At 44.4% G+C, this 26,188-nt stretch overlaps 13 protein-coding genes across 13 annotated transcripts; 5 read left to right on the top strand and 8 right to left on the bottom strand.

The window, feature by feature from the left end:
- Positions 1–111: 111 nt before the first annotated feature.
- L199_002054 (uncharacterized protein) lies at positions 112–3,672 on the bottom strand (the record flags this gene model as incomplete). Its single annotated transcript, XM_064887804.1, has 7 exons — positions 112–369; positions 445–774; positions 856–1,559; positions 1,614–2,518; positions 2,593–3,069; positions 3,134–3,366; positions 3,427–3,672. 7 exons carry the CDS (start codon positions 3,670–3,672, stop codon positions 112–114), a joined length of 3,153 nt encoding a protein of 1,050 aa, XP_064743876.1.
- A 1,135-nt stretch (positions 3,673–4,807) lies between these two features.
- Positions 4,808–5,562, top strand: L199_002053 (uncharacterized protein; the record flags this gene model as incomplete). Its single annotated transcript, XM_064887803.1, has 5 exons — positions 4,808–4,915; positions 5,030–5,050; positions 5,155–5,229; positions 5,381–5,425; positions 5,515–5,562. 5 exons carry the CDS (start codon positions 4,808–4,810, stop codon positions 5,560–5,562), a joined length of 297 nt encoding a protein of 98 aa, XP_064743875.1.
- Positions 5,563–6,112: 550 nt separating this feature from the next.
- L199_002052 (uncharacterized protein) lies at positions 6,113–7,772 on the top strand (the record flags this gene model as incomplete). Its single annotated transcript, XM_064887802.1, has 11 exons — positions 6,113–6,156; positions 6,227–6,251; positions 6,308–6,330; positions 6,418–6,440; positions 6,530–6,601; positions 6,698–7,022; positions 7,100–7,111; positions 7,172–7,197; positions 7,289–7,394; positions 7,473–7,549; positions 7,639–7,772. The coding sequence occupies 11 exons, from the start codon at positions 6,113–6,115 to the stop codon at positions 7,770–7,772; spliced, it is 867 nt and encodes a 288-aa protein (XP_064743874.1).
- A 121-nt stretch (positions 7,773–7,893) lies between these two features.
- On the bottom strand, positions 7,894–9,095 carry L199_002051 (uncharacterized protein; the record flags this gene model as incomplete). Its single annotated transcript, XM_064887801.1, has 4 exons — positions 7,894–8,040; positions 8,226–8,345; positions 8,693–8,837; positions 9,046–9,095. 4 exons carry the CDS (start codon positions 9,093–9,095, stop codon positions 7,894–7,896), a joined length of 462 nt encoding a protein of 153 aa, XP_064743873.1.
- A 239-nt stretch (positions 9,096–9,334) lies between these two features.
- Positions 9,335–10,162, bottom strand: L199_002050 (uncharacterized protein; the record flags this gene model as incomplete). Its single annotated transcript, XM_064887800.1, has 2 exons — positions 9,335–10,029; positions 10,105–10,162. 2 exons carry the CDS (start codon positions 10,160–10,162, stop codon positions 9,335–9,337), a joined length of 753 nt encoding a protein of 250 aa, XP_064743872.1.
- Positions 10,163–10,778: 616 nt separating this feature from the next.
- On the bottom strand, positions 10,779–11,681 carry L199_002049 (uncharacterized protein; the record flags this gene model as incomplete). Its single annotated transcript, XM_064887799.1, has 2 exons — positions 10,779–11,521; positions 11,627–11,681. The coding sequence occupies 2 exons, from the start codon at positions 11,679–11,681 to the stop codon at positions 10,779–10,781; spliced, it is 798 nt and encodes a 265-aa protein (XP_064743871.1).
- Positions 11,682–12,434: 753 nt separating this feature from the next.
- L199_002048 (uncharacterized protein) lies at positions 12,435–13,336 on the bottom strand (the record flags this gene model as incomplete). The annotated part of the gene is made up of 2 exons (XM_064887798.1): positions 12,435–13,174; positions 13,264–13,336. 2 exons carry the CDS (start codon positions 13,334–13,336, stop codon positions 12,435–12,437), a joined length of 813 nt encoding a protein of 270 aa, XP_064743870.1.
- A 475-nt stretch (positions 13,337–13,811) lies between these two features.
- On the bottom strand, positions 13,812–15,974 carry L199_002047 (uncharacterized protein; the record flags this gene model as incomplete). Its single annotated transcript, XM_064887797.1, has 8 exons — positions 13,812–14,183; positions 14,243–14,461; positions 14,537–14,582; positions 14,645–14,665; positions 14,821–14,998; positions 15,083–15,210; positions 15,306–15,640; positions 15,741–15,974. 8 exons carry the CDS (start codon positions 15,972–15,974, stop codon positions 13,812–13,814), a joined length of 1,533 nt encoding a protein of 510 aa, XP_064743869.1.
- Positions 15,975–17,177: 1,203 nt separating this feature from the next.
- On the top strand, positions 17,178–18,643 carry L199_002046 (uncharacterized protein; the record flags this gene model as incomplete). Its single annotated transcript, XM_064887796.1, has 8 exons — positions 17,178–17,317; positions 17,404–17,518; positions 17,593–17,728; positions 17,803–17,851; positions 17,930–18,023; positions 18,078–18,165; positions 18,222–18,381; positions 18,457–18,643. The coding sequence occupies 8 exons, from the start codon at positions 17,178–17,180 to the stop codon at positions 18,641–18,643; spliced, it is 969 nt and encodes a 322-aa protein (XP_064743868.1).
- Positions 18,644–18,878: 235 nt separating this feature from the next.
- Positions 18,879–19,927, bottom strand: L199_002045 (uncharacterized protein; the record flags this gene model as incomplete). The annotated part of the gene is made up of 5 exons (XM_064887795.1): positions 18,879–18,884; positions 18,946–18,966; positions 19,054–19,407; positions 19,573–19,817; positions 19,870–19,927. 5 exons carry the CDS (start codon positions 19,925–19,927, stop codon positions 18,879–18,881), a joined length of 684 nt encoding a protein of 227 aa, XP_064743867.1.
- Positions 19,928–20,270: 343 nt separating this feature from the next.
- On the top strand, positions 20,271–21,891 carry L199_002044 (uncharacterized protein; the record flags this gene model as incomplete). Its single annotated transcript, XM_064887794.1, has 8 exons — positions 20,271–20,276; positions 20,336–20,370; positions 20,428–20,448; positions 20,520–20,629; positions 20,706–20,809; positions 20,888–21,000; positions 21,114–21,474; positions 21,610–21,891. The coding sequence occupies 8 exons, from the start codon at positions 20,271–20,273 to the stop codon at positions 21,889–21,891; spliced, it is 1,032 nt and encodes a 343-aa protein (XP_064743866.1).
- A 400-nt stretch (positions 21,892–22,291) lies between these two features.
- Positions 22,292–23,268, bottom strand: L199_002043 (uncharacterized protein; the record flags this gene model as incomplete). Its single annotated transcript, XM_064887793.1, has 3 exons — positions 22,292–22,419; positions 22,493–22,699; positions 22,848–23,268. 3 exons carry the CDS (start codon positions 23,266–23,268, stop codon positions 22,292–22,294), a joined length of 756 nt encoding a protein of 251 aa, XP_064743865.1.
- Positions 23,269–23,654: 386 nt separating this feature from the next.
- L199_002042 (uncharacterized protein) lies at positions 23,655–25,344 on the top strand (the record flags this gene model as incomplete). The annotated part of the gene is made up of 7 exons (XM_064887792.1): positions 23,655–23,804; positions 23,907–23,917; positions 23,993–24,135; positions 24,225–24,364; positions 24,462–24,599; positions 24,677–24,720; positions 24,930–25,344. 7 exons carry the CDS (start codon positions 23,655–23,657, stop codon positions 25,342–25,344), a joined length of 1,041 nt encoding a protein of 346 aa, XP_064743864.1.
- Positions 25,345–26,188: the final 844 nt, after the last annotated feature.

Below are 26,188 nucleotides of genomic sequence, written 5' to 3'. Positions count from 1 at the left end.
CCTACACGTAGAGTAGGTAGGTCGGTTGATTCTTCAGTGGATAAGTTGGTATTCTAGTCATTACACCTGATGCATGTTGTAAAAGTAGTAATACACTATCTATCGATCAATCTATACTGGACTAATAGGTATAGGTGTATTTGACCTATCTAACGGTATAGCCTCATAAGCTGATCTACTAGGTCGACGTAAACTCAACCTCCTCAATAAAGGTAAAGTACTTCCGCTTCTTGTCATTTCCGATCCTAGAGATATTATCGAGCTCATAGAATCTTGGAATTCGAAAAGTATCTTTGACAGGCCCTTGAGGGTTCCTCCGGGTGAATAAGGTTCGTCAGGCATGACGGATGATATAGGTCTTTTCCACCACTACATCCATATCAATATCAGCATATATCATAGCATGGTGACAATCTTGAGTAATAGTGATTTGCTTTAACTCACCTTTAAAGTTAGACTTGAAAAAACTACCGAAACACTACTAAAAGCCATAGCAGCAGCAGCCATCATAGGGTGTAAATGGATATTCCACGGTAAGAAGAAACCCATTGCTAAAGGGATCATCAGAATGTTATAGCAACATGCCCAAATCAAATTGGCTTTGATCTTTCTGAATATATGATGTCCTAGATCCAAAGCTGCTACTACGTCCAATAAGTCCGATCTCATCAGGACTACATCGGCAGCTTCGATCGCGATGGACGTTCCGGATGATAAAGCTATACCGAGTGAGGCTGCTACGAGAGCTGGTGAATCGTTGATACCGTCTCCGACCTAACGCAGAGAATGACATAAGTTGACTGATTGCCACGATAATGATAACCATGACATCAGATATCGGTGTTAACCACTCACCATAGCTACTCCGCCGCCATCATTTAATCCCAAATCACCGACAATCTTTGCTTTTCCTTTGGGACTGACACCCGCATACACCTCATTCTCATCTATCCCAACCTGCTTGGCAATGGCTTTAGCAGTGACTTCCGCATCTCCAGTTAACAGCGTCACTTTGATACCCATATCTTTCAAAGCTCGTATAGCATGCGCCGAAGAGGGCTTAGGTGAATCCGCCAGAGAGAGTGCCAAGACAGGTATGGAGGTTGATGATCTGATGAAAGAGACGAAAATGACTGTTCTAGCCAAGTTCATCTGTTTCTCTTCAAACTCCCTCATCTTGACTGGTAATTCCACTTCCATCGTCTTTTCGTCCAAGGTACTCATTGATGATTGCGATAAGACGAAATTCGATTTACCGATCCTTATTCTCTCTTCCACTGATCCATTCGATAATCTAACCACAGCTTCCAAACCTTCGCCGGTAAACGACTCAAATTCAATCACTTCTCCATTAGGTGGCGATAATCCCGCAGAGGACAGTACATCTCGACCGTAGGCTGCGATCGATACACCCAATGGATGTTCGGATCTAGCTTCTGCAAGTGACAAGATTGAAAGTACCGTGTGTCGTTGTAAGGGTGTCGCCGAGGTGGTCAGGGATAATGTCGATGGTGTATCAATTTCGAAATTCGGATTCGGTGATGCAGCAGTTAAATTACCTGAAGGTGCCCAAGTAGCAGCAACCACCTGCATTTTACCTTCAGTGACTGTACCTGTTTTATCGACGACCACTCGTCCAACACCTTTACATGCTTCTAGAGCTTTCCCACCTTTGATAAGTATACCATTTTGAGCTCCTACACCCGTGCCTACCATTACTGCTGTAGGTGTACTGAGACCCAATGCACAGGGACAAGCGACGACCACAACGGATATGCACAACTTGAGACACACGCCGAATTTGCTTGCTCCAGGCGAATGGAATACATCGGGAAGATTCCCAGTAGAGTTAAGAAGTGAGATGGTCATCCATGCGATGAAAGTGATAAGACTGAGAGTGATAACGATAGGAACGAATATACCAGCTACGCGATCAGCGAATTGTTGAATAGGTGCTTTTGAAGTTTGAGCATCTTCGACCAATTTAACAATTTGAGATAAAGCTGTGTCGGCGCCTGCACGAGTGACTCTAAATGTGACCGTTCCCAGTCCGTTGACAGTTCCTCCTATGACTTGATCACCAACTTTCTTAGCTACGGGCACAGCTTCGCCGGTAACCATCGATTCGTCAACCGATGTAGCACCAGTCAAGACTACACCATCTGCGGGTATCTTCTCGCCGGGAACTAGCAATACTACGTCTTCCACTTGAACTAATTCTGTGGGTACTTTCCTTGTTTCGGCCGAGGTATCTATTGGTTCCCCTTCAGCAGGTGGATTAACGTATATCGTGGCTGATGAAGGAGTAAGTGACATGAGATCGGTGAGCGCAGCTGATGTTTTGCCTTTAGCGAGATTCTCGATATATCGACCGAGAGAGACGAAAGTGATCAACATCGTGGATGTGTCGAAAAAGGTTTGAGGGCGATAGTCTGGATCAGAAGAAAACATAGCGAAGAACATGGAGAGGACAGAGTAGGTGAAAGTAGCGGATGTACCGAGCACGACAAGGACGTCCCTGTAATTGAAACCTCAGCATCTCCGATGAAGTACAGGACGGCAGCGATAGTTTTGATGGACAATTGAACTTACATCGTGGCCGAACCGTGTTTAACAGACTTCCAAGCATTCTCGTAAAACCTCCTTGCCAAAAACAGCTGTACCGGTATTGTCAACAGCAGACAGACCAAATCGCCTAGATATATCCCATCGACCAATTTCCACATTGTCCAGCCCATTAACCAATGAGGTAGGTACATCGATAACATCCCAATAACGAAAACGGGTACAGCGAATATAGCGGAAACCATAAATGTTCTTCTCCATGTGGCTGTTTCCTTGTGTTTCTGTAACGATGCTACTTGTGAATCGTCCCTTGTTGATACGGGAAGGAAAGATAGCTGAGGGAATCTAGCGGATAAGGTATCGACAAGTGTACGAAGTGACATGAGCAGGGGGGAATGAGTAAGTGCGAGATGTGTATAAGGTGCTGGGAGGGTTGCTGAATGTACACCTGCCAAGTTTGAGGTTGTCTCGAGCAAAGAATTGACTACTTCTGGGTTCTCCAGACTGTGATACGTACAACTATAGGTGAGCTGGAGGATTGAGACATCTAGAAGAACTTTGAGCTCACCCGTACACTCTCAACTCGACCTCGTCAACTTCACTCTTTTCCACTACCGTAGCTTCGAATCCTATATCCTCAATCTCTTCTGCTATCCTCGCATCATCCCATTTCTTTCCTTGATCATCTATGAAATCTTCGTCGTACTCCACTACACCTCTTTCGGCTAGCAGGGAAATCTGTACGGAATGAATACCAGGTTGCTTCAATTGAGATTCGATGGAAGCTACGCATGCACCGCACTGTAGTATGATCAGTCAGCAGGGGCTTTCGCTTGAAAAGGGTTATATCTTATGACTTACTGTCATGCCTCCCACTCTCAATTCGACTCTCTTCAATCCCTCCGGAGCATCTTTACTTAATAACCCACCAGCTGAACTGGAGGATTCCCCGAATTTACCTTCCTCTTCAACCCCTAGTGTGATTCCTTGAGATATCCTCGGTGAGGTGAATATCGATGTAATAGGTGTCGGTATGACTGATGCAAAGGTGTTGAGTAAGCCTGAACCACTCGCTGAGCGGTTCCGATTATGCGTAGGGAGAGACATGGTGGCCAATGGAGGGAGGAGCGGAGGTGAGATGGGGTGTCGACGTAGGAAGATGATATGTATCTATGATTCTGATTTACAGTTGCGTTTCAATGTGTCGACGGTCAAAGGTGCAAGTCGGAAGTCTGAGTGTTAATTAAGGAGGTGAAAAGGAATGAAGTAGTGGTGGTGGTCTGTTGTTGTTGTTGTTGTTGTTGTTGTTGTTGTTGTTGTTGTTGTTGTTGTTGTTGTTGTTGTGTTTCAGATGCTTGGTAAGCAGATGTGAGTGACAATCCACAGGTCCTACAGCTGAAGATCACACACAGCGACTCGACCTTTGTTTCAAGTATTCCGTCGTGTTATTACTTCAACGGATGTTCGATATTCTTGGCTGTCGCTATGGCTATCGATGATCAGGTCGAGTTGGAGCCATATAAACTATCAGATGTTCGTTCACATTCATAATGACGTTGGCTGTGGTTGTGTTATACGGTGATGTTGTTGTCTTTGGGTGGGAGCCAACTTTAAAAAACAGGAATCGGATTACGTGATCTTGATGATCGGCCGGATTAACCCGCATACGGAAATTCACCATTCTTTCATCTCTTGACATCTACGGGTATCCTTCATCATTCATGCATACCGCAGGATTGTGTAAGAAGGCAGCAAGTGGTCATACGCAGACAGAGACGCACGCTCTATTTCTGACCATGAACGGTGGTGTATCCATACAGCTGGCTAGAATGCTGTATCTGATTAACACAAATCCGGGAGCGAGTGAAATGCTCGAGATAGCACTCATTGGAAGACCTTATCATCAATACAGGGCTATCACCCTTCAACACGAATACGTAGACCTCTCACTGGATCTTCAGAGACAGCAGTGGTCGTATCATCAGACAGCTTCGGACTTGCAGAGCTCTCCCTTCATTTGTCACCAGATGGAATGGAGAGCAGAGTGTAGAGTGTGGGGCACCGTTCTTCCCGAATTTCATGTCTTTATGTTCAGATGTTCAGCATCTGTCCCAAGGCGATTGATTTATGGCTCAAACGCACATCTCGAGTCCTTATAACTCAACGTCTTCGTATCATCAACTCGTACTTCAGATACAAGCTACCGATCCAGGAAGCACGACTCCAAGTTCTTGACACCAACATGGCATCTCAAGTCCCACCTTCGAAGAATCCAACGCCTTTAGCCGATCGCCCACTACCTCCTTCAGCGGCTTTGTCAGAACCAGCGGATTACAAGAATACGTTTAGAGTGAGTTGTGAGGTGGTATGATCCTTCATCTGCTTTCATCGCCGCCGCGAACAGATCTCTCTGGTTGTGATCGTGCTGAATCCTTTTGCTGATATGACTAACCATCAATCGCAGAGTCGAATGGCAGCTTCCAAGGTATGTTATCGTTGGTTGAACTCAATCAACATGGAATGAAGGCGGACCCCGAAAATTTTCGAAAAGCTAATGGGAGTGAGTTTCGTCTTGGAACATGTGAATAGTACGCAGACCCATGTGAAGCAGCTTCGAAAGCATCATTAGCATGTTTGGAAAGGACGCATTACAATCGAGATGAGGTGAGTCAATCGTTCTTCCCTTACCTCTTGCCTTTCCACCCTTATAATCCTACGTCTCTACCTATCATATGTCCTTTCATGTCTAACGCGATCGGATGTACTACTCAACCCCTCCAAACACGTTGGTCATAGCTGACCTTGATCTGAACAGTGTCTAGATTTCTTCGCAGCGTATAGGGAATGTAAAGGTAAATGGGTGAGTGATCTAATGACCTTACGTCTAGTCGCAACCTCGTATCTTGCTTTCAAAAAGACTAGAACTGATATCTGCATTACATACTGTAGATCGCGCAACGTAAAGAAGATGCGAGAAAAGGGCGGGATACTGTGTGATAAAAGACATGAATGCATGACTTTGTACAAATCCGCTATGGTGCATGAGACACATTGGGATAGGAGCGTTTACCAGATTCCTCGTCTCTTTGACGATATCATGATCTGCATACGATTTGAACCGTAGATGTACTTGCTTTGTTCTCCGCAATGTCGAAAGCTGTGGCAAAGCAGATGAGGGCTATACTTGTTTGAGCTGCTGTATTAAGTAGCTTCTTTCCTGGATATTGCACTTTCCAACGCTCGAAAATCACTAAATCCACTGGGGCTGTGAAGCTCCCTCCGTCAATGATGAGAGCTTCAGCGATAGCCTGAGAAGATGTGACATAACATAATATGTTGTTATTTCTTGGGACTTGGTTTGTTCGGTGCTGAATGAGTTGATCCTCCGGATTAACAGATTAACCGGACTGCCAGTTCAGTCCAACTGGTAACTTGCCATAAGTCACCTTTGATTTCAACAAGTGAATTTTCATATATCATCAGATCTATACTCTCAACACTCGCACAGCAGTATCTTCGGAATCCATACTGAAGCAGGATCGTTATCATGGGAGTCATCGAAACTCTAGCTGGGATAGGTATGGCCGTTGGGTGAGTAGCGCAACTGTCTTCTTTCAACTTTCGACAATCCAGGAGATCCTTGCTGATCTCTGACCCTTAGGCCTCCGCTCATCTATGCAGACCAGGTAAGCTATGCAACGGGATACATATGGGTATGGACCTAGACTTATTCCTACGATAGGCATACAGTATCGTAAAGAAGAAGTGAGTTTTACGATATCTTACCTAGAGGTACTGCGCTTTTGCGATCTGACATATGCTGACGTTTCATCTCGACTTTACCTCCCCTAGAGACTCCTCAGGTTTCTCACACGGTATGCATCCCATCATTGCAATTAATCTCGACCATCGTCCAGCAACTCATCTCGTAACCGATGAATAAGCTCATAAATCCCATTTATAGACGTATGCGGTGTACTGCTCATAGCCAACATAATACGTGTCTTCTTCTGGCTAGGAAACAGGTTCGAAATACGTGAGTGAACAGATCCATCGGACCTGTAGATGCTCAATGTAATACTTACTTATAGAAGCTTGCATACATTACTGATTTCTTTTTTTCAACCACTAGCACTACTCATCCAATCTCTCCTCTTGATAATATCCCAACTTGTCCTCCTAGCTATTTGTCTCCACTACAAAACCCCTTCCGAATCATCCAACTACGCCCCCTTATCGCCCTTACCGACAACACCAGAAGACCCTTCAACGAGGGGGCATGCAAGGCAGGATTCGGATTACATAGACCAACCGCCTACCTCTATGAGTGGGAGCGGGAAGAGTAAAAGACCTTTTGAGTTTTGGCAATGGGAGGGATATGGAAGTTATCTCGAGTTTCTGGCTGCTCTGATACTTGCATTGGGAGTTTTACAGGTGATACTGGGGAGATGGATGTGGTAAGTTCCCGATATGCTTATGTTAGCGGAATGTGTAATGATCACTGAACCTGACCGTATTTGGGTGATGGGTATAGGTATATCGATGCGTGAGCTATTTTCAAATCCAACTGCATATATGAAAACTAGCTAATTGAATGGATGAACAGATTGGGTTTCGTTGCTCTTACGATCGGTATGTGTGATCTATTATCGCTATGACAATTTTGTTACAAGTCAACTCCTCAAGTGACAACTGCTGATATCCTTGTCCCTATTCAATACAGAATCAACGTTACCAATCCCACAATTTATATCCAATTTCAAGCGTAAATCATGTTATGGATTCAGATCTTCCACACTAGCAGGCTGGTTCTTCGGTGATGCGTACAAGTGAGTTCTGAGTTCTATCGTCTGGGACCAAAATCGATAATTGACACTTATAGGCTGACTCCTTTTCCTCCACTGCAGGACCGTCTACTTCTTCATCAGGGGATCACCAATACAGTTCAAAGTGACTGCGATTTTGACATTATGTTGGGACAGCGGTGAGTACATCTTTATCTGTCTTTACTGAGTCCCCATCAGGTTCTTGAATAGTTGAGCTGACTTTTGTCACTGTTGTGTTCTGCGTTAGCTGTACTCGCTCAACGTGTCATGTACGGGTCCAACCCTCCTCGAGAAACTTCCACTCAATTCCCTTCCTCCAATCCGGAGGGATCAAGAAGTCTGAGATCAGATGGAGAAGAAAGGCAATTCTCGATCCAATGAGCGAATAGTCATAGAATGGAAGAAAATGCAATGCATTTATGAGATTATGAGAATATCCATCCATCCGTTCTCAACCTTAACTCCAACTCCAACTCCAATCCATCCACACCATATTGACCGTTTAGTGGGTACCTTCCCGCTTGGAGAAGATGTTTCTCTTCTCTGCTCGTTTTTGTTGGATCTTCTCGACGGTCATGTAATCCCATTCGGCTCGTTCAGCTTCCTCGGCAACTACCTGTTCGATCAATGGTGTGAGGTATCGGACGTCCTGTGGTGTGATTGGTGAAAAGGTCAGTCTTGTTCGACAGACAGCATGATATTACGCTTGATTCTCTGATGGAGAGCAATTCTCATATAGATAGCATGATGGGATGGAAGAGGTGGCAATATAACGAGCTCTTGTCCGGCAGGATATGTCCAAATGCGACGGGAGGTAATGGCAAAACAACTCACTTGCTCTGGGGTAGTCCATTGCTCCTTAGGGAGTTTCTTGTGACCCATCGATTGTTGGATACCTCTTCGCATTCGGAATACTCGGTCGTATCGTTGTTGAGGGGAGAGTCGTTGGAGGGCCTGCAGAGGAGCATGAAAGTGTCAGTCAGTGCTTGGTCCAACGTATTCTAAATCCACTGCTACGCATCCTAATCAAGCAGCAAATCGTCCTTCTCCTCTCCCTCGCAGCTCAACACGAACTTTTACTTCACATCCTCCGTATTGGCCGTACTAAAAATCCTGATTCTCCCAGATCCCTGCCCTGATCATGTCCCTCTCTCCGTTACTCGCGCCCGTGCGATCCTTCACGCTGCTTCATGACCATCTTCTCCCCTCTTGATCCCGTGATTCCTTCTCCCCGACATATTATATCTACCATACGATCCTCCATCTGACTTCGAACTATATCTCAAGGCTAAGAGACCCACCTTTTGCACTTGAGGGGTTTCCTCTACGATCAAATCATCATAAAGATAACCCTTTTGTCTATAACCAGCAGCGTTCTTGTAGAAGTTTGACCATCTAGCCCAGTACTTTTGGAGTCCGGGTCTTTGTCTGATCCATGGGGCGAGGCTGTTGTTGACAATTCAACAGGGAAGTTGAAGTTGGACGAGATGAAATGAGTAGGGAAGTGGGTGAGGCAAGGGATGAGTTGCATGACATTGACATTGACATTGTTATTTGATGATGTCGAAATATCGGATAGATGCGGATACCAAGTGAACAAATTAGTATCCCTCCATAAGATCATGCAATTCCCCTTCGTGAAAGACACACTTACGAAGGACCGAGGGGACCGTTCCCGAAGATCATCTTGGTGAGAGAAGGCATGGTGGATAGGGGGTATGAGTGGTGGTGATGATGGTGTATGTTATGTTAATAGCAAGGAAGTACCAGTTGATTTATGCCCGTCTGTCTGTACAATCTCAGACGATATCATTGGTCTTTCTCAACACAGTGGCATTCCCATTCACAAAAACGGAATCAAATAATCAAATCACAGCACCACCAAGTGACACCGGAGAATATCGGAAATATGACAGCATCAATCTAATGTGGCAACCTGGACTTCATACATCATGCCAGTCCAAGCTCCTGCCAGTGCCGGTGTCTCCCCAGGTCGTCATAGAATTGAGAAAGCAATGCTTAGAGCGTAGCTTGCTCATAAGGCTATTCTCCATCTCATACTTTTTGCTATCATCGTCATCAGGTTCTTCCATTATATCCTCGGTCCTTCTGTTCGTGGAAATCCCTTGAAGAGCCTTCTCGATTCTTGATAGCTCGTCGTCAAGGTTCATCTGGAATGGATTATCGTTCTCACCCCACTGAGTAGCTCCTCTAGCTATGGAAGAAGAGAATGCTCTATCTGACTTGAATCTCGACCATGAATCTGAGGCCAGACCTCGTTTCAATCTTACCTCCCGATCAACTCTCGCAAGACATTCACCGCGGGTATCAATCTCCAATTCGTGGAGTTGCTGTTTCGATCGGATCTCACTGAGAGACTGTCGATCTCTGTGTCTGCCCAATAAGGTGCTTTCCCAATGAGGACCGCCTTGCCTGATATGGTCGTCCTCAGTCGCTACCAAGTCTTCGCATTTTCTGCGTAAGTCTACCCAAGATAGATCCCTAGCCTTACTCGTGACTTGCGCAATTTCATCAGGTTTTGGTTCCTTGGGAGATAAGCCTTTTAGATCTCTCCCATCTTCAGAAGCAGCAGGGGTGGTTGTGCCTATACAGCTGTCCGTACTGGCAGTCACGTTATCTACCGGTGGTTTAAGTGAGATTCGCATCAGCAGACTGACTCCGGTTCATGTCGATATGTGGGTTGAAAACATACCAATGACAGAAAAAATAGGATTGTTAAGGTCCCCTTTTATTGAATTGTTGACAGTCATGGCTGTTTGTTGCTTATTGGTTGGAAGGTTTGAATGGGAAGTTAGCAAAAGAATAGAGGACTTCTTGCCAGTGGCGAATGACATGGTTGTACATACATATATATATATATATATATATATTGAGCCATGAGAGTTGGGAGACGACTGTAAAAGGATGATGGTTCATCGTCATGATGTTACGCTCTTCTTTTCACCATAACAGCCCAGACTCGTCTCATATGTACCTTCTTTACTGATGAAAGGACCTCAGAACCTATTTAGTTAGGACGAACGGGATATTTCAACGCAAGTAAGGGGTAATCCATACCAGAGTGCTTCTCCTCAGGTGTCTCCCCCATGCTCGAGCTCCCAGACATCCCCCAAAACCATGTCGACAGTATCGATGGACGAGTATCCCTAGCTATGCTATGCTTTCCGTCCCGAAATAGGGAACGAGCGAATTCAGTCAACGTAGGGATCGCTTTACACATCGTTGCATATCAGAGATACACATGATCTAAGCTACGAGATAATAGATTTCCTAATTCAATCACAGCTCAACAGCAGAAACAGTAACCTTTGTAGAGCCGAACAGCTAACACACGAAGATTGATAATCATTCTCAATAAAGGCTCGCCTACTCGACCTCTGAGGGATCGTCGGCACTCGAAACTCTATAAGTTTTAGGTGTAGGGGTTATGGATTGTGCAAAAGCCTTGACATTCAAAGCATTGTACTTTGAGAATCCCACTGAGGTCATCCAATCAGTTGCCGATGCCTTGTCCAAAGACCTGATCATTTCTTCATTTGCAGTTGATAAATCCTTTTGACCAGACATGGCTTGAAGGTCTTTCAAACTCGAGCTTCGGTCAAATGCTGACCAAGCAGAATCGGAATCAAGTCTGTGAAGTACATCATTCGCTTGTTGTGCGGCATCCATGATGCCGTTCAATGAAGGCATTTGTCCGGAATAGACCCCCGGAAGAGATAAAAACCCTTTGATAGATGAATAAGAAGGTATGCCAACTTCATATTCATCAGATTGTAGATTCTCCCAGGCTTCCACACAAAACCTCAAAGCTGATCGACCCCTTCTGGACTGATCTTTGAATACCCCTTCGGCTTTAAGGTCGATCCATAAACTGGTATATTCGTCTTTGGTAGCATACTGGCTATTCAGGAAATGGTGTTTGCTCTCTCTAAGAGTTTGGTATTCCCTTCGTTGATCGTCCTGAGGATTGAGCACGATCTGTTGGAGGATTCCGATCATCGCTTTGTTGTGTGATGACCTTAGTGTATCATCACTGATAAAGCCGCCTTCTTTTGTCACTTGAGGTAGTTCATCATCGCTCACACCGAGATAATTGCTACGTTGGTCGGCTAAGAGGCAACAATGATCCATCATATCAGCCATGATCCACGTAGCACGAGCACGAGTCTAGATCACACTGTGGGAACAGTGACCAGTTTGTGTACTGTACTCACCGTTGTAGGCGTTCGGTTTCAGCCACTGGTATGGGATATATCCTTGGGATGACATGTTGAAGGCCCTCTGGTGATATAAGCCTCGAAGGTTTTAGCCGCCAATGGGAGGAATATAAATGATCGATGTTAGTTTACGGTGTCAGGATTGATGATACATTTTGAACGGATTTTTGCCTTTTATATTTGATCTTTGCAAGGCAGGTGGGGGCATCTCAGCATGCGACAATGGACAGCTTTCGATCAGGTCACAAAAGATCTTCTGTCGTAGATTGACACCGAGGGCACGTCTGTTTCAATCTTGCTTCTTGCGTCTTGTATGATCGCTTCCTCTTCTGGGTGCTCCTTTGATAGATAGACTGGAGGTCTGACTGATCATCAAAGGTCAGTCCACTGCTGTGGTTCTCACCTTTATGACGTCCTGAAAACAGCGATGCCACATAAGAAGTGATAGAAAGGAAGTCCTATTTCGTGGTGCTTTTCTAACCCTTGCTCCTTGAAACCTAATCGCGTTCGAAGCATATGACCAAGCGCAGTCTGTGACGCATTATGTCACTTCCTGATGCCATTATTCACGATTGTGCTTTCGTGCATGTACTGATTGGGTTGGACAGCCCTCGAGACATTCCTCAGCGGCCAACCAACTGGCATTTTCAGCCAAATATGGCAATATACTGTGATAATGTAAGTTCAACAGGACATTACTGAGGGAACCAACTGTTATCGATACGCATGCATGAGGGTGCAGGAAAATCAGCATATAAACGAAAATCATATCTCTATCCAGAGTAAGGTCCTATCCATATGCATCTCAGAAATCTTTCCTCACAGTAGATTGTGTGAGTGCTTTTCTTGCTCTGAAGGGATCTCCCTCCGCATAAGGGTTTCCTTTTCCAAAGCCACTTGACATCCCAAACGGATGACCCATCCCAAAAGAATTTAGTTGTGCAGGTGCATTGCCATCTTGAGTATCCAATGATAAGATCATTCGCTCATGCACGTGCGACACCCTTTGGCTACTCGATAGTGCATGGAAATCTTCCAATTGACCTCGAGTCTCTGCCAAATTGCACAAATAAGCAGCAATCTCACCTTCTTGAACAATTTCTTCCCATGTTGGCATTCGCTTTTCGACCCTTGCACTTTTAAGAGATAAGAACCCTTGGACCGTCGAAGGTGAATATACAGGTAATTCATATTCAGTAGATTGTAAGCTGTACCAAGCTTGTTTAGATGCCTCGTCTTTATTTCTAGCAGATTGCAATGACTTGTTTAGCCTGGTTGCATCTCGTGTATCCTTCCACAGACTGAAATATTCATCTGCTGAAGCGAATAATTTACCTTTGACGTATTTGTGATACTCTTTAAGGGCCTGGCCATCGAGGTACAGGCTCGGTTCGTTATACGGTGTAGTTGATTGATTAGCTACGAGTTTAGTAAGCATTTGGCTGTTATGTCTAGCCCTTTCGGTAGGATCTTCAATGAAGGTTGTGCCCGACCGAGCTGCAGTGGTGTAGTCTAGTACAGGCAGCCAATCGGTATCTGTTAAAGCTATATGTGTACAGTTGCATACAGTATTAGTAAAATGAAGGTACCATCCAGTGAGCGGTTCTTACGCTGTTTAAGAAAGAGCAACTCACCGTCACCAGAGGATATCAGGTCTTTTCGAAGCCAGGCGTAAGGTGTAGGCCCATTCGACATTTCCAAAGACATTATGAGACGTGAGTACAGATAGATTAACAGCAGCAAGGCAATAATGAAGCAGGCAAATCGATGAGTAAATCACCAGTATTGCTATATAATAGGAGGATGTTGATATGGGGAAAAGATCAGAACGGCCATTACTTACTTCCCGTTGCGCTTTATACATCTAAAAGGACATGAATGACGGTGCAGCTCGCTACACGAGATTTTGGGAGTAAAATGTCCTTTGATGACTATTTACAAAGGTTGTCCTGTGCCTCTGGAACTGGCAAACACTTCTTTTCGAGTAACACTCCTGTGTGGTCTTCTAGATGTCACCTAGCCAACAAGAGATTGCAGTCGAAGACGCAGAGCAGCTCAAACATGCATGCCATATTATAGAGTGTCAAGAGCGATATAATATATTATATTCCCAGCGCGGTATAAGGGAACATTCTATTATTTCGAGGTCACTGTGCATCCTGTCTTAGACGGAAGTGATCTACTAATTTCCCCATCCTCCGGTCCTCCAACCTCCCCAGGGGTGACTACTGTAAGGCTGCGGTTGCACAGAAGAGCCAGCTCCGGTATCCGCAAGAGCTGAAGATTCAGAAGAAGGTTGTTGGGTGGCAGCGATACCAGAATCTGAAGGAGTGGAATAAGCAGAAGACGCCTGTTGAGTAGTCGCGACACCGCCATCGGATGGGGTGGATCCAGCGGACGAAGGGGTACTATCATCTGATCCAGCAGCCGTACTGGAAGGCATGGCTGCAGAAGATACAGGAGCAGAAATTGATCCACCGGTGTTGGAAGTGCCAGAAGATGTGCCATCAGCGGTGGCGGTACCAGCAAGAACGTTGAAATTGTATACTCCTCTCTACAATCACCAAAAATCATCAATCGCAGTTTTCAATGAAGAATCATATAAGAGCTCACATAACATTCGTCTGAAATCTCAATGGCACCTTGGCCGATTGCACTTCCACCGCCATCTACATCCATTTGGAAACTTACACCTCCTACGCTCATGGGGAACGCAAGGGTATGCACACCTGCACCGTCAACTTGCTGGGATGAGGCTGTACCGCCAATCGTCACTGTCACAGTAGCTGGACCAGTAGTAAGTGCCGCTACGAAAACCGAGTCTGCAGCCATCTACACGGTCACAAGGTAAATCACATCAGTGAGTTTGCTAATCGACTTGTCACCACGGACCATGGTGCCACTCACATCCCATCCTCGAGGCTTCTCACCGACGCTATCAGTACCTGAGCACCTACATCAAGTAACTGTCAATGAGATAGTTATTGTTTTGCTGGGTGAAGATGGTAGACTCACTCTGCAGCTTTGAGCGTAGGTCTATACCACCACACGACCTATTTTCTGTAACTTCCGGTTGAGCTTTTCCAGATTTGAAAGCAGAGATGAAAGGACCCATCATATCCATAAAAGCAGAATGATCAAAATCTTCTGCCCAATCTTTATTACCATCGGTTTCCATCGTTCCTCGGTACGGAGTGATCAAGGAGGATTCGGTCCAATCGTTCCATGTGATAATTTCGACGAATTGTACCTGCTCGGGATATTTAGTAACAAGATCGAGGGTTTGTTGCCATCGTGTAGGCCAGAGGGTGTCGGAGTAAAGGTAGTAGTTTTTCGCATAGCCTGTTGAAGCTGGGAGGTGGGAGTAGACTGCATGAGCGAAAGGGAGTTAGCTGATTTCGAAGTAGAACTCCATATGAGTAGTTTTTGTTTTGTTTTCAAAAAAACACTCACACCATGGTGATACAGGTGCCATGTATGCTTTACCCAAAGGCGCCAGCAAACTCAAGTACTCTTCGTCGGGAGCTGTGGTCATATTTTCGAATACGACGGTATCTTGACCTTCACCTGGCCAGGCTCTCCTGCATGGTTCGATCAACGTCAGCAAGATATTCTTCAGTGGGAAATTGATGCTCGTCTGAGATGTCAGGTAGATCAGGATGGACAGTCAACTTACCAAGAGAACAGACCATCCAGACCAGGCGTGTCCACAGCAGCTTGACTCGCATAGTAATACGGACAAACGTATAAATCCACCCCTACATTCTCCCTCACTTTAACCCAATCCGTTCCTTCACCCCAGAAAGAGCTCACAAAAGATTTACCATCATATCGGAAATATGCACCTTGGGTAACCCAGGGCTTGAGTAATTCCGACACGGGACCGGGGTCCTCATATGAATAATGTACGAAATCGGGCGAGATGAATAGTTTGAAATTCGATGAAGAGGCTGCTGTGAATGCGAATTGAAGCTGTTGAGCGTTTGTATCTTGACCGTCACAGTTCAACGCCTATAAACATACAGCACATACAACGCAAGTGGCATGATGAGTCAGCCAGATATTAGGTGCACCGTACGGTAGATTGGTTACAATGGTATGATTGGCTTACAAATCCATCTATACCTTTACTGAGTGCCAAAGCTACATCTCTATTCCAATCGTCCTGTGTGTACGAATTTACGAATCCGACCATAAAATGGGCAAAGACATATCGTTCACTACTTGATGCGGTCGAGGTAGTTTGTCGTTTATCAATGATGGTGGTATTGCTAAGACTTGGTATATTGAGTGCTCTGACTAGAGAAGCTGTGATAACCAGATTCAAGACGGAGATGACCTTCATTGTGTATATGAATGGCCGGACAAGGAGATCCCAACGAAATGATGGACTATTTGCAAACAAGTATGACGTTAGGATAGAGCGATTGTAAGAATGTGGGTTGAAGAAAAGATGATTGGAAGGTGATGTGATGTATGGATGGGTCATGATTAATTATAACGAATTGCAGATCAATCAAGGTTTGTTGCTTTCATCTCAGTCCTTTATATATCCATAACATCCGTTTCGATGAATCCGATTTTCTATGGATTATCAAACCTATCAAAGGACCCAATGCGTTCCCGGCTTATCTATTATGTATCCGGATTGATGTGATAATGAAAGGAATGGTAGCCTTTGGGATTGCGGAAAGGCGATGTTGGCTTTCAGGAGAACATTCAATTGATGAAAGGGGTGGTCAAGAAGTAACTGAAGAGGTATGAAGTGATACTTTTGTTGAGCGATGGGAAGGGGTCCGACGATGATACCATCTGAGAAGAAAGTTTGAAGGTGACTTGATCTTGGAAAGCCGCTGAGGTTGTGATTCTGATTTGTCTTGGCCACTATGTGGCTTCGTCTTTCTTCTTCATGTCAGGGATTGCGGACGCTGAAAGTATTTTCTTATTCCACCCTCATTCAAGCCAAAACGGTCTATCTGTCTGTCTTTTGACTTTCCCTCCTTTCGCTTTCTTCCCTCCATCTCTTCCCCTTCAGAATCCATGAAAAACCAACCCTTCAGAGTGGGCTTAGGTGCTGATCCTGATCGAATAGCAGCTAGGCTTGCATGCATGTCTTGCGGGGTCCGGAGGTGCTTGAGGAGGCCAATCTAGCAGCGTCGAAGGAACTGCGTTCTGCCACATTCGGAAGTTTAAGTTTAGATGATATCATCAAAGATAGTAACCAGATAGTGCCTCGTTCTGAAACATACATAACCCACGAGTGACCCACGACCAAACATGTGCATACACTTGTACATGAACATACTACACGATGTAATGATTCGCTCATCCATGCATACACCTTCGTATGAGACAACATAGACACCTTTCCCATGCTTCCATTCAACGCATGATACCATCAACAGAAGACGCAGGATCGTACACTTCTTATACACTCTTTTGGTTAGAAACCCGCATTTCCTCATTCAATCGTTCACCTGTTCATTGACACGACCAACATCTACATAGTATAGACCGCTCAAGTACTGTCTCAAGCCTCTAAGAAATCATGACAATCACTCCGAGACTAGTCATTCACACCATCAATCTGATATTCCTCGTATCACTAGCCAACATATATCTGTTATTCGCTTTACTCGTCAAGCCCTTCTCGGAAGATAAATCATGGGAGTTGGTATGCTGGACTGGGTAAGTCAGGTCTTCATGATACCCGTACCATTCACATGTGACCATAGAAAGCTGCACAGAACCAGGCTGATCAGTAAGATACGTAGTAACTGGTTTTGGACGTATATGCAGAACCATTGGGAAAATACTCTGAACGCTAAAGGTGCGGTGGAAGTTAGTGGTGATGAAATACCTGAAAGGGAAAGTGCGTTCATCATCACGGTGAGTGTTATAAAAATATATGAACCCGTACGTTGAGGCGCTTCAGCTGATAGTTACCTTACGCACTGGTGCAGAATCACCTAGGATACTCGGACTACTATCTCTTCCATTATCTCTCATCTAGAGCGAAGATGATGGGTAACTCGAGATACTTTGTCAAGAAAGAGATACTTAGAATACCATTTTTCGGTTTGGCGTTTTGGTCTATGGGTGAGTGACATTCGTCTTGACATTGATCATCAAGTCCGGAGACATGCTAATGAAGGAGCACATCGGATCAATAGGTATGATACTGGTATCAAGGAATTGGACAAATGACCAAAGGTTAATTGAGTATGTCATGTCGTCTCCACTACACTTTTGCCTGAACCCACTGCTAGAGGAAAATGTGGATTGACAATCATCACTTAGACAAGCGTTCAAGAGGGTCAAAGAAAACCATCACCCATGTTGGATCGTACTTTGTCCTGAAGGGACTAGACGAACTGATTCGAAGATACTTAGGGTGAGTGCAAATTTTATCCTTAACTTATAAACCTCTCGCTCATGGTTTTTCTAGTCTCAAGCATTCGCTAGACAAAAGGGTAAAGATGAATTACAGCATGTTTTGTTCCCGCGAACCAAAGGTTTCGTATCTACCGTCCAAGGTGAGTTAGGGATGTGCCATACAAAAGAATCTGGCTGAACTACGTGACTCGAATAGCCCTGAGAACATCACATATCACATACATCTACGACCTCACCTTACTCTATCAATCCCCTGGCAATGGGAATAACAAATGGAAGGTTCCTTCTTTGGCTGATCAGTTGAACTGTAAGGATCTCACCAGAAAGGGATATAGATACAAGATACGTGTGAAGAGGTATGTTATCGACTTTCTCTGTTGGATCCATATTATCAGCCGCGCTGACTTGATGGCCTGCTGCTCCCTTTTTAGAATCGCCATATCAGAATTACCACAAGATCAGGAATCGTTGAAACGATGGTGCGAAGATAGGTGGAAAGAGAAAGACGATTTGTTGGATAGATGGATGAATGATAGTAAACTCAACAATGGCAATGGGATAGAAGCTAAGATGGGTATCAATGGTGATAATGGGTTTGATCACCATATCGGTCATTGAGCCTATGTAGAAAATATATTTTTGAGGTTGTGTAGTGATCATTTTGGGTAATTAACTTCGTATCACATGTCCATGTAAACAATTCGCAAAGTCTACATCAAAGACGATCAACATGCAGACTGCGATCAGCCTCGAGTGCCATATGAAGTTCGATGCATCTGATGTGTATGATAATCTATATCCGTAATATGTGATACATGAGCGGTAAAGTACAGTTGCAATAATGGAATCACATCTATCTCTATCCAAAAGAGGAAGTCAGCGCTCCATTCAAGGTCTCCGAAAGAAACATCAAAGCTCACCATCATTCTCATGTAAGCGAGCTAAAACACCCATGAACATATTCATTAGCATCGGATCCGTTGTATCGTTTAATACAGCAGAGTATTAGGACTGGACAAATTACTCACCAACAAAGCACCTGAACCAGTAGCTACACCAACCAAATATTGTAATATACTAAATTTAGCTTGTTCTATCTGAGTTCTTAAACCTGCAATTTCACTTTCGATCCTCGTATCTACCTCTTTGATCTTTAATTCCTGTTGACTTGATTCGTCCCTTATTCTACCTTTTTCCAAATTCAGATCTAACCTTACTCCTGCCTGAGTACGAGTTACTTCCTCCCTCAAACGCTGTTTTAGCTTTTCAACATCAGCCATCAGTCGGTCGTTCTCTGCTTTCATCAGAGATAGATCGTTCTTCTCGTGTAGCTGGAGCTCGGATTTGAGTCGGGCAAAATCGACTTTCTCAGTGTAACGTTGCTGCGATGAGAAGCGTCGAATGGCGAGTTAAGAAAGGGTGAAAGGGAGAGAAGAGATAAAACAGTATCAGCATTTATCTTAGAGTAGCATTTGACACTGCCTCTGATCTACTCAGCACATCCCAGGCTAAGTTTAAAGAACGGTCCTCAATGAAGGCTGACTCACCTTCTCCTGCTCCGCCTTACTGACCAAACCACTTTCCATCCCTTTTATACTTTCCTCCACGACCTCCGCTAAGACACTCATCACCCCTTCAGCCTGTTTACGCGTCATCCCATTCTTCTCCAGCTTCTCTACGAATAGGTAAGTATCGAAATGACTGATTCTACGTGGTTTGGAGGTACTGAATGGTCGATTTGATAAAGGGTAGGGTAATCGGGTAGAGAGGAGAGGAAGGGGTCGAGCGATTGCTAAGAAGATGAGTCAGCTTATGGATACCGATGCAGTGAATTTTCAACTGACACATAGCTAGTAGAGCACCTGCTCTGCTTGTTGTCGGCTGTGACAGTAAGGATGTCATCTTGAGGTTGTCTGAGCGTGTAGTGATGAAGGTAGAAAGGTAAACAAATGACATCTCCTGTTAATCAAACTGATCGCATTCTATATGACGATGTGTCGACCGATGCCACGTGTACCCTTGGGATTAAATGAGTAAAATAACGGTAGATTTATTACGATCATCATGCTGTGACCCCCGGTTATTCGTTCCTGGTCGACTGACTATTTTGATTTTGGAGATTTTCAAAAGTCGAGATTTCAAGATTTTTAGAAAGAAAGCAGTTGGATAGTTGATAAGTTGAATAACATCAAGCACTTGAGCAACAGACAACCACACACTATACAAACCGTTACCATCGGGCAATATGCAGGTGAGCTATCATGTGGACAGATGTCTCTACAGATTTCAGCTGAACAAGATACGTCCTAGTCCGACGATATTATCTGGACGGTCATCAACCATCAGTGAGTCCGCCTTTCCTCCCTTGTTGTGAGAAATCGCCGCTGATAACATCCCGACAGGTTTTGCTCTTACAAAGTCAAGTGAGCTCTTTCTCGACTAGCCAGTATGTCTCGAAGGGATCTGATACTGATATGTGGTACTATGACTACAGAACATCAACGCAGAATTTCTGTAGAAACGAATACAACTTGACCGGATTCTGTACGAGACAGTCTTGTCCCCTAGCGAATTCTAGATATGCTACAGTGAGGGAAAAGGATGGTGAGTTGTGTCCTCATTCCAGCTACATACTCTCTATCTCTTATACTTAGCTGATCTGTTGACTTGGTTTTATTAGGCGTCTTGTATTTGTACATGAAGACGATCGAAAGAGCGCATACACCTGCGAACATGTGGGAGAGAATAAAGTTATCGAATAACTATGTCAAAGCACTGGAGCAGGTCAGTTATATATTGAATGCATCTTTTGTTTTTTTCATGTGTTCAGTCAGCTGATAATTTTGTATGTGGATTCTGTAGATCGACAAAGAATTGATATATTGGCCAAACTTCATTACGCATAAATGTAAACAGCGTATAACAAAGATTACACAGTATTTAATCAAGATGAGGAGGTTGAGTCTGACTGCTCAGTAAGTTTAAGTCCATTCCCTATCTTCTCATTAAGTCCCTACGAATTATCTTGGCGAGCATGTCAGATGCGGGATGAAAAGATGAGTAGCTGATATTTCACGTTGCCGCTTAGACCAAAGAAAGTAGGTATCAAAAAGAAACTTGAACGACGAGAAGCCACCCGGGAACGAAAAGCCTTAGCGGCCGCTCATCTGGAGAAGAACATCGAGAAAGAGTTATTGGAGAGATTACGTTCCAAAGCTTATGGTGATCAACCTCTCAATGTTAATGAGGATGTGTGGAGACAGGTTCTGGATTTGGATAGGAAGGGTAAAGAGAAAGAATTGGAATTGGATATGGAAGATGATGAATCGTTACTTGATTCCGACGAAGAGAGGGAAGAAGAAGAAGAATATGAAGGCGGTGAGAGGGAGTATGTGGAGGATACGGATGATGAGAGTGTAGGTGATTTAGAGGATTATAGTGGTAGTGAGGTGAGTAAGGTTTCAATCTATATATATATATATCTTACCCCATATTTTTGCATTCTGAGATTGATCAAACTCGTTCTATCGTTATTATTTGGGTACATCGACGGATAGCTGATCTCTTCTCTTTCTGTATAACAGTTCGACGAATTTGACTCTGAAGAAGAAGGTTCAGAAGGCCAAGAATTCCCATCCGATCTGGACGTCTCTGACGAAGATGAAGACGACGAAGCACACGGTGGACAAGATCAGCCTAAAGCTAAGAAACCACCTGCGAACGGTTCGGGTGGATTGGCAGGTACTAAGAGGAAACAACCTCCTAAAGGGTCTTCAACCAAGAAAGGCGCTAGAAGACCCAAGGTCGATGTGGAATATGAGATGGAGACTGAACCTCTTAGTAGGGAGATGTTGAAGAATTGGTAGAAAAGGGAGAGGAGTGAAATGACTGACATTCCAAATGGAAGGTCGCGTACTCTTCGATCGATGATGTAGAAGAGTTGATTCACGTATATTACGATTCTTGTACACTACAATAACTATGCTTACTGTCTATGCTTCCCATCCCTTATGTTCTACACATACAACATGCATTGACTGATACCCGCGCATCATAATTTCACATATCAGAGGTACTTGATCCGTCTAAGAGGACGCCGGTAGGTGACGATGAGAAGAAATATACTTTTTCAGTCAATATGAGCAGTAGAAAGGTCAATTCTGCTGAAAGCCAATACGACGGCGGGAGCCCAACTCCACCCTCTTCATTCGATCCTCCGCCTGGTTCTCTGACATCCGATCTTATGATTTAACGGGATCGATCAATCTAGTCGTCATCGGAATCATCCGAATTGAGATCCAGGGTGAATACAGCATCCGGATCGTATCTCCTCGTAGGCTCTTCATGCACGATAGCCGGTTGAGGCTGTTCGATAATTTCGGTAGTTTTTGTTTCTGTCCAACGGAATAAAGATCATCAGTACCGTTCGGTCCGTATAAAATCGTATGATATTGTTACAACACTCACCATCCCCAACTTCACCTGTCCTACCCATTCCACCCATCCCTTCATTCCCGCTCATCTGGAATAACAGACCCATCCGCATGGCCATCTCGGTTGGCCAAGGTTGATATTGGTTTTTGTCTACATCTGACATGAGGCTTGAGATGGGTGCTGAAGAGTACCGCGAGAGGTTTTGAGCGTGAGATAAGAGGGTTGGAATGTTTATTGGATCTAAATGAAGAATAAGTAAGTGATCAGTACATGTAGATCCCATATGATCACAACAGGAGTGCAGCTCGTCTTGTTTTCCAAAAATGACCGTAGGTGGAAGGAAATTTGCAATGGTGGGTTCAGTGATTCTCGTTGAAACAAGACTCACTCTTTTCACTTTGCTCTATACTCTGTTTCACTTTCTTCCCATTCTCAACCATCTGTTCCAATTCGATCCTATCATTTTCCAATCCTCTTATCAGACCTCTCACCCTCTGTTCTAGATTTTCAAGGTTGTTCTTCTTTTCTAGTGATTTCTTATATTCCTCCTGGTGGGTATATGTATCTCGAAGTAAATTCGACAAGTCCAATGTGGATAGCTGCAAAGCAGTGTATATCTGCTCGATACCTCCTCCCTGGCCTGGATTCGGAGCTGTATTGGATGGGGAGGAAGATAATAGGGTGAACAGTTGGGTGAGGAGGAGGGATTGGGTAGTGAGGTTTTGTAAGAGTGATTGACGGGGTGGGATGGACGAAGATGAGGAGGAGGGGTTGGTGGAGGATCGGGGGTCTGAAGGTTGGTTCGCCATGATCGAGCAGGTCGGCTTACTTGTGGGCAGATGTTCTGAATGTCCAAGGCTCAAGTAGCGTGGATGCTGATGCTGATGTAGACGTGGATGTGTTGGTTTGTCGGTGTTGATGCGATGATATACTCGAGTACATCTTCCAACTTGTTACCTGTGTTCTATTTTGATGCTGCATGGTGATGCGATGTGGGGCTCCGGCACCGAGTAGCTGCGTCGCTGCGATACAGCCGGCCGATGGATGTTGATGTTATCGATGACAGATTGTTAGCTCACCATCGTCCATCATCCATTCTCTTTCATACCATACCTGAACTATCTTCACCCCGAGCCGACTAAAAGGACATCGCAGTTCACTGAATAGAGAGTGAGGATACGTGCGGCCCAATACAATGCCAAGGCTTGAGCTCTCACCTACGCGTCGACGTAATAATGGGACCTTCAATATCCGTAATATCGATTGGAATGCTTTAATCCATCGGGCGAGAGGGATGCCAAGGGAGATGGTTCATAGGTATCATAAGCTAGGGAGGAAGGGGAAGGTGAGTTGTCACTACATTTGGCTATGATAGCACTCTGTGGGAGGGTATATGTTATATATGATATGCCATAGTAGTACACTGATTCACTGTCATTTCGCGTAGGCAACGATATGGTGAGATACTTCATCTCGGTGTATCATTACCAGTGTTCCATCGTAATACTGATTCATGTGCCGATTGTATGACAGGTTTATCACCTTCATGCACTTTTTGATGCTAGCTCTGGTGATCATCATCACACCTACGAGGATCGGGTTGTTCTTCAACAATCTGGGATTGAAGCTGAGAGAGATGGGCTGGAAAGGCATGGTCCTATGTGGTCTGTTCTGCAGTAAGTGTCCATCTATCCTGATCACTACCCTCAATCGCAGTATGCAGTATATAGGAAGTGTCCTTTGCTAATTCACGCCGCTATAACAGTCCTCAGCTCCCACCCACCATTATTCGGATTCATGGGATCATTAACGTTGATTGGATTCACGTACGGTATGATGCCTGGAGCAATCATTGCATTCGTAGCTTCAATGATGGGGTCTATCATCTCTTTCTTATCTGTCAGAGTAAGTACATCTCAGCATACTATGTCACTCTACGATATAACCATCGTTCATATAAAGTTTCAACGCTGACTAGGGTGATAATTCGGACTGTGATTAGACATTCTTCCTTGGTTATCTCGGCAAGAACGAAAAATGGGAAGCGTTCGGCAATGTGATGCGAGCAAAGGGATTACCATTGGTGATTATGATCAGGTATTGTCCTATACCTTGGGCTATAGGTAATGGATTGTTTGCGGTGAGTGAATTTCAGCACTTTATTCGGTGGATCGGACACATGTAGATACCGTTCTGATTATTGTTTGGGCATGTTAGTCTATTGATAGTGTCAAATTATGGCATTTCGCGTTGGCCAATCTGTGAGTGACAGATCTATTATCAATCAGTCAACAAGCCTACTCTCCTCTAAATGGACCAAGAGAAACCCTTTTCTTCTGTTACATGTCACTTTCATTTTCGTTTCCCTCTGAGCATCAGTGCTCCTAGACATCCTCTTTGGAAGTCACATCCCTTCCTATGAATGACCCAAAGATTACATAATTGACTGACCCATGTCTAATCTCCGCAGTCTTATCCAACCACGTCTTATGATCCCAGTATTTATCGGTTCCCGTCTCACCTCCCTCACATCCGAAACCAAAGACCCCTTGCAATTCTGGTTGAACCTCCTCTCCATCGGCTTGTCATCGACTATATCAGTCGTGACGGGTATAGTCATCTATCGATTGACCTTGGAACAGATGCGTAAGCTGAGATCGACGGGTGATGGTGAATTGGCGGCGGAATATATAGAGGAAGATGCCCTCTTGGGAGAATTGAGTGGTGGCTCGGATGATGAGGCCGAGATGCTGACTAGACCATCAAGTGAAAGGCGCACAAGTAGGGACAGGCTGAAAGTGGATGATTTGGAAAGAGGAGAAGGTGGAAATGGGAGGCGAAGGAAGAGTGGGAGTGAAACTCCCGAAGATAGGGGTTTAGTGTAGATGGAAACGAAGTGGGAGTAGAATACAATTGAAAGAGGAGTAGAAACAGGCTGAAGGCATCAGTTATGGTTCTTCTCCAGTGTCGACTCGAGTTACCGTAGTCATGCCGCAAGCCGATTCGACTTTCTTCAATGATCCCCTCAAATGTATAGTGGAGATGTCCTTTAGGCCATGTTGATCTAGGCGAAAATCCCGATAGATACCCATGTATATCAGACCAAGATACTCGTATGTAAAACTGATCTTAGTCAAATGATCTTTTCGTTTCATTCCTGCGATCGAAATTGACTTGATGCTGTGGAATGGAGCACATCACATAGATACGAGACTTTTCACTACAGCTTCGGAAACTTGAAACAAAAAATCATATGCTAACTATTGAAAAGAAGGCCGATAGCCCTTTATATCTCTCAATCTCTAGTTTAAAATTAGAACAATAAAACCTTTCTCCAACTTCTCCCTTGGCTCGTTATCGTTGGACGGCTTTCGTAACTGGTTTATCGAGAAGGCAAAAGTGAATTTGAGGAAGACCGCACAATTAGGTTTGAAAGATGTAATCATATACATTCTTATCAGACGATTCAAACCTTATCATGAGCTGGGCTTGTCGATGTCGATGTCGATTAGCTTGGATTGGATTCACCTTACCTAACTTGACCAATTGCCCAAACGAGCCCTACTTAACTTCTACAGTCTGAAGATCAACAAGTAGCCTTCAGACATCTACATAACTTACATCATGAGCCAAAGTTCCAAGCAGGAAGAATCAACATCGGACGTGCAGTCTCAAGCTCAATTTCAAATAGACTCGGTAGGAGATACCAACACTGATTCTAAAACTGTT

The sequence above is a fragment of the Kwoniella botswanensis genome, chromosome 1 (genome assembly GCF_036426115.1).
Source record: "Kwoniella botswanensis chromosome 1, complete sequence".
Classification (NCBI taxonomy): domain Eukaryota; kingdom Fungi; phylum Basidiomycota; class Tremellomycetes; order Tremellales; family Cryptococcaceae; genus Kwoniella; species Kwoniella botswanensis.
This window is presented reverse-complemented; position numbering and strand designations above follow the sequence as displayed.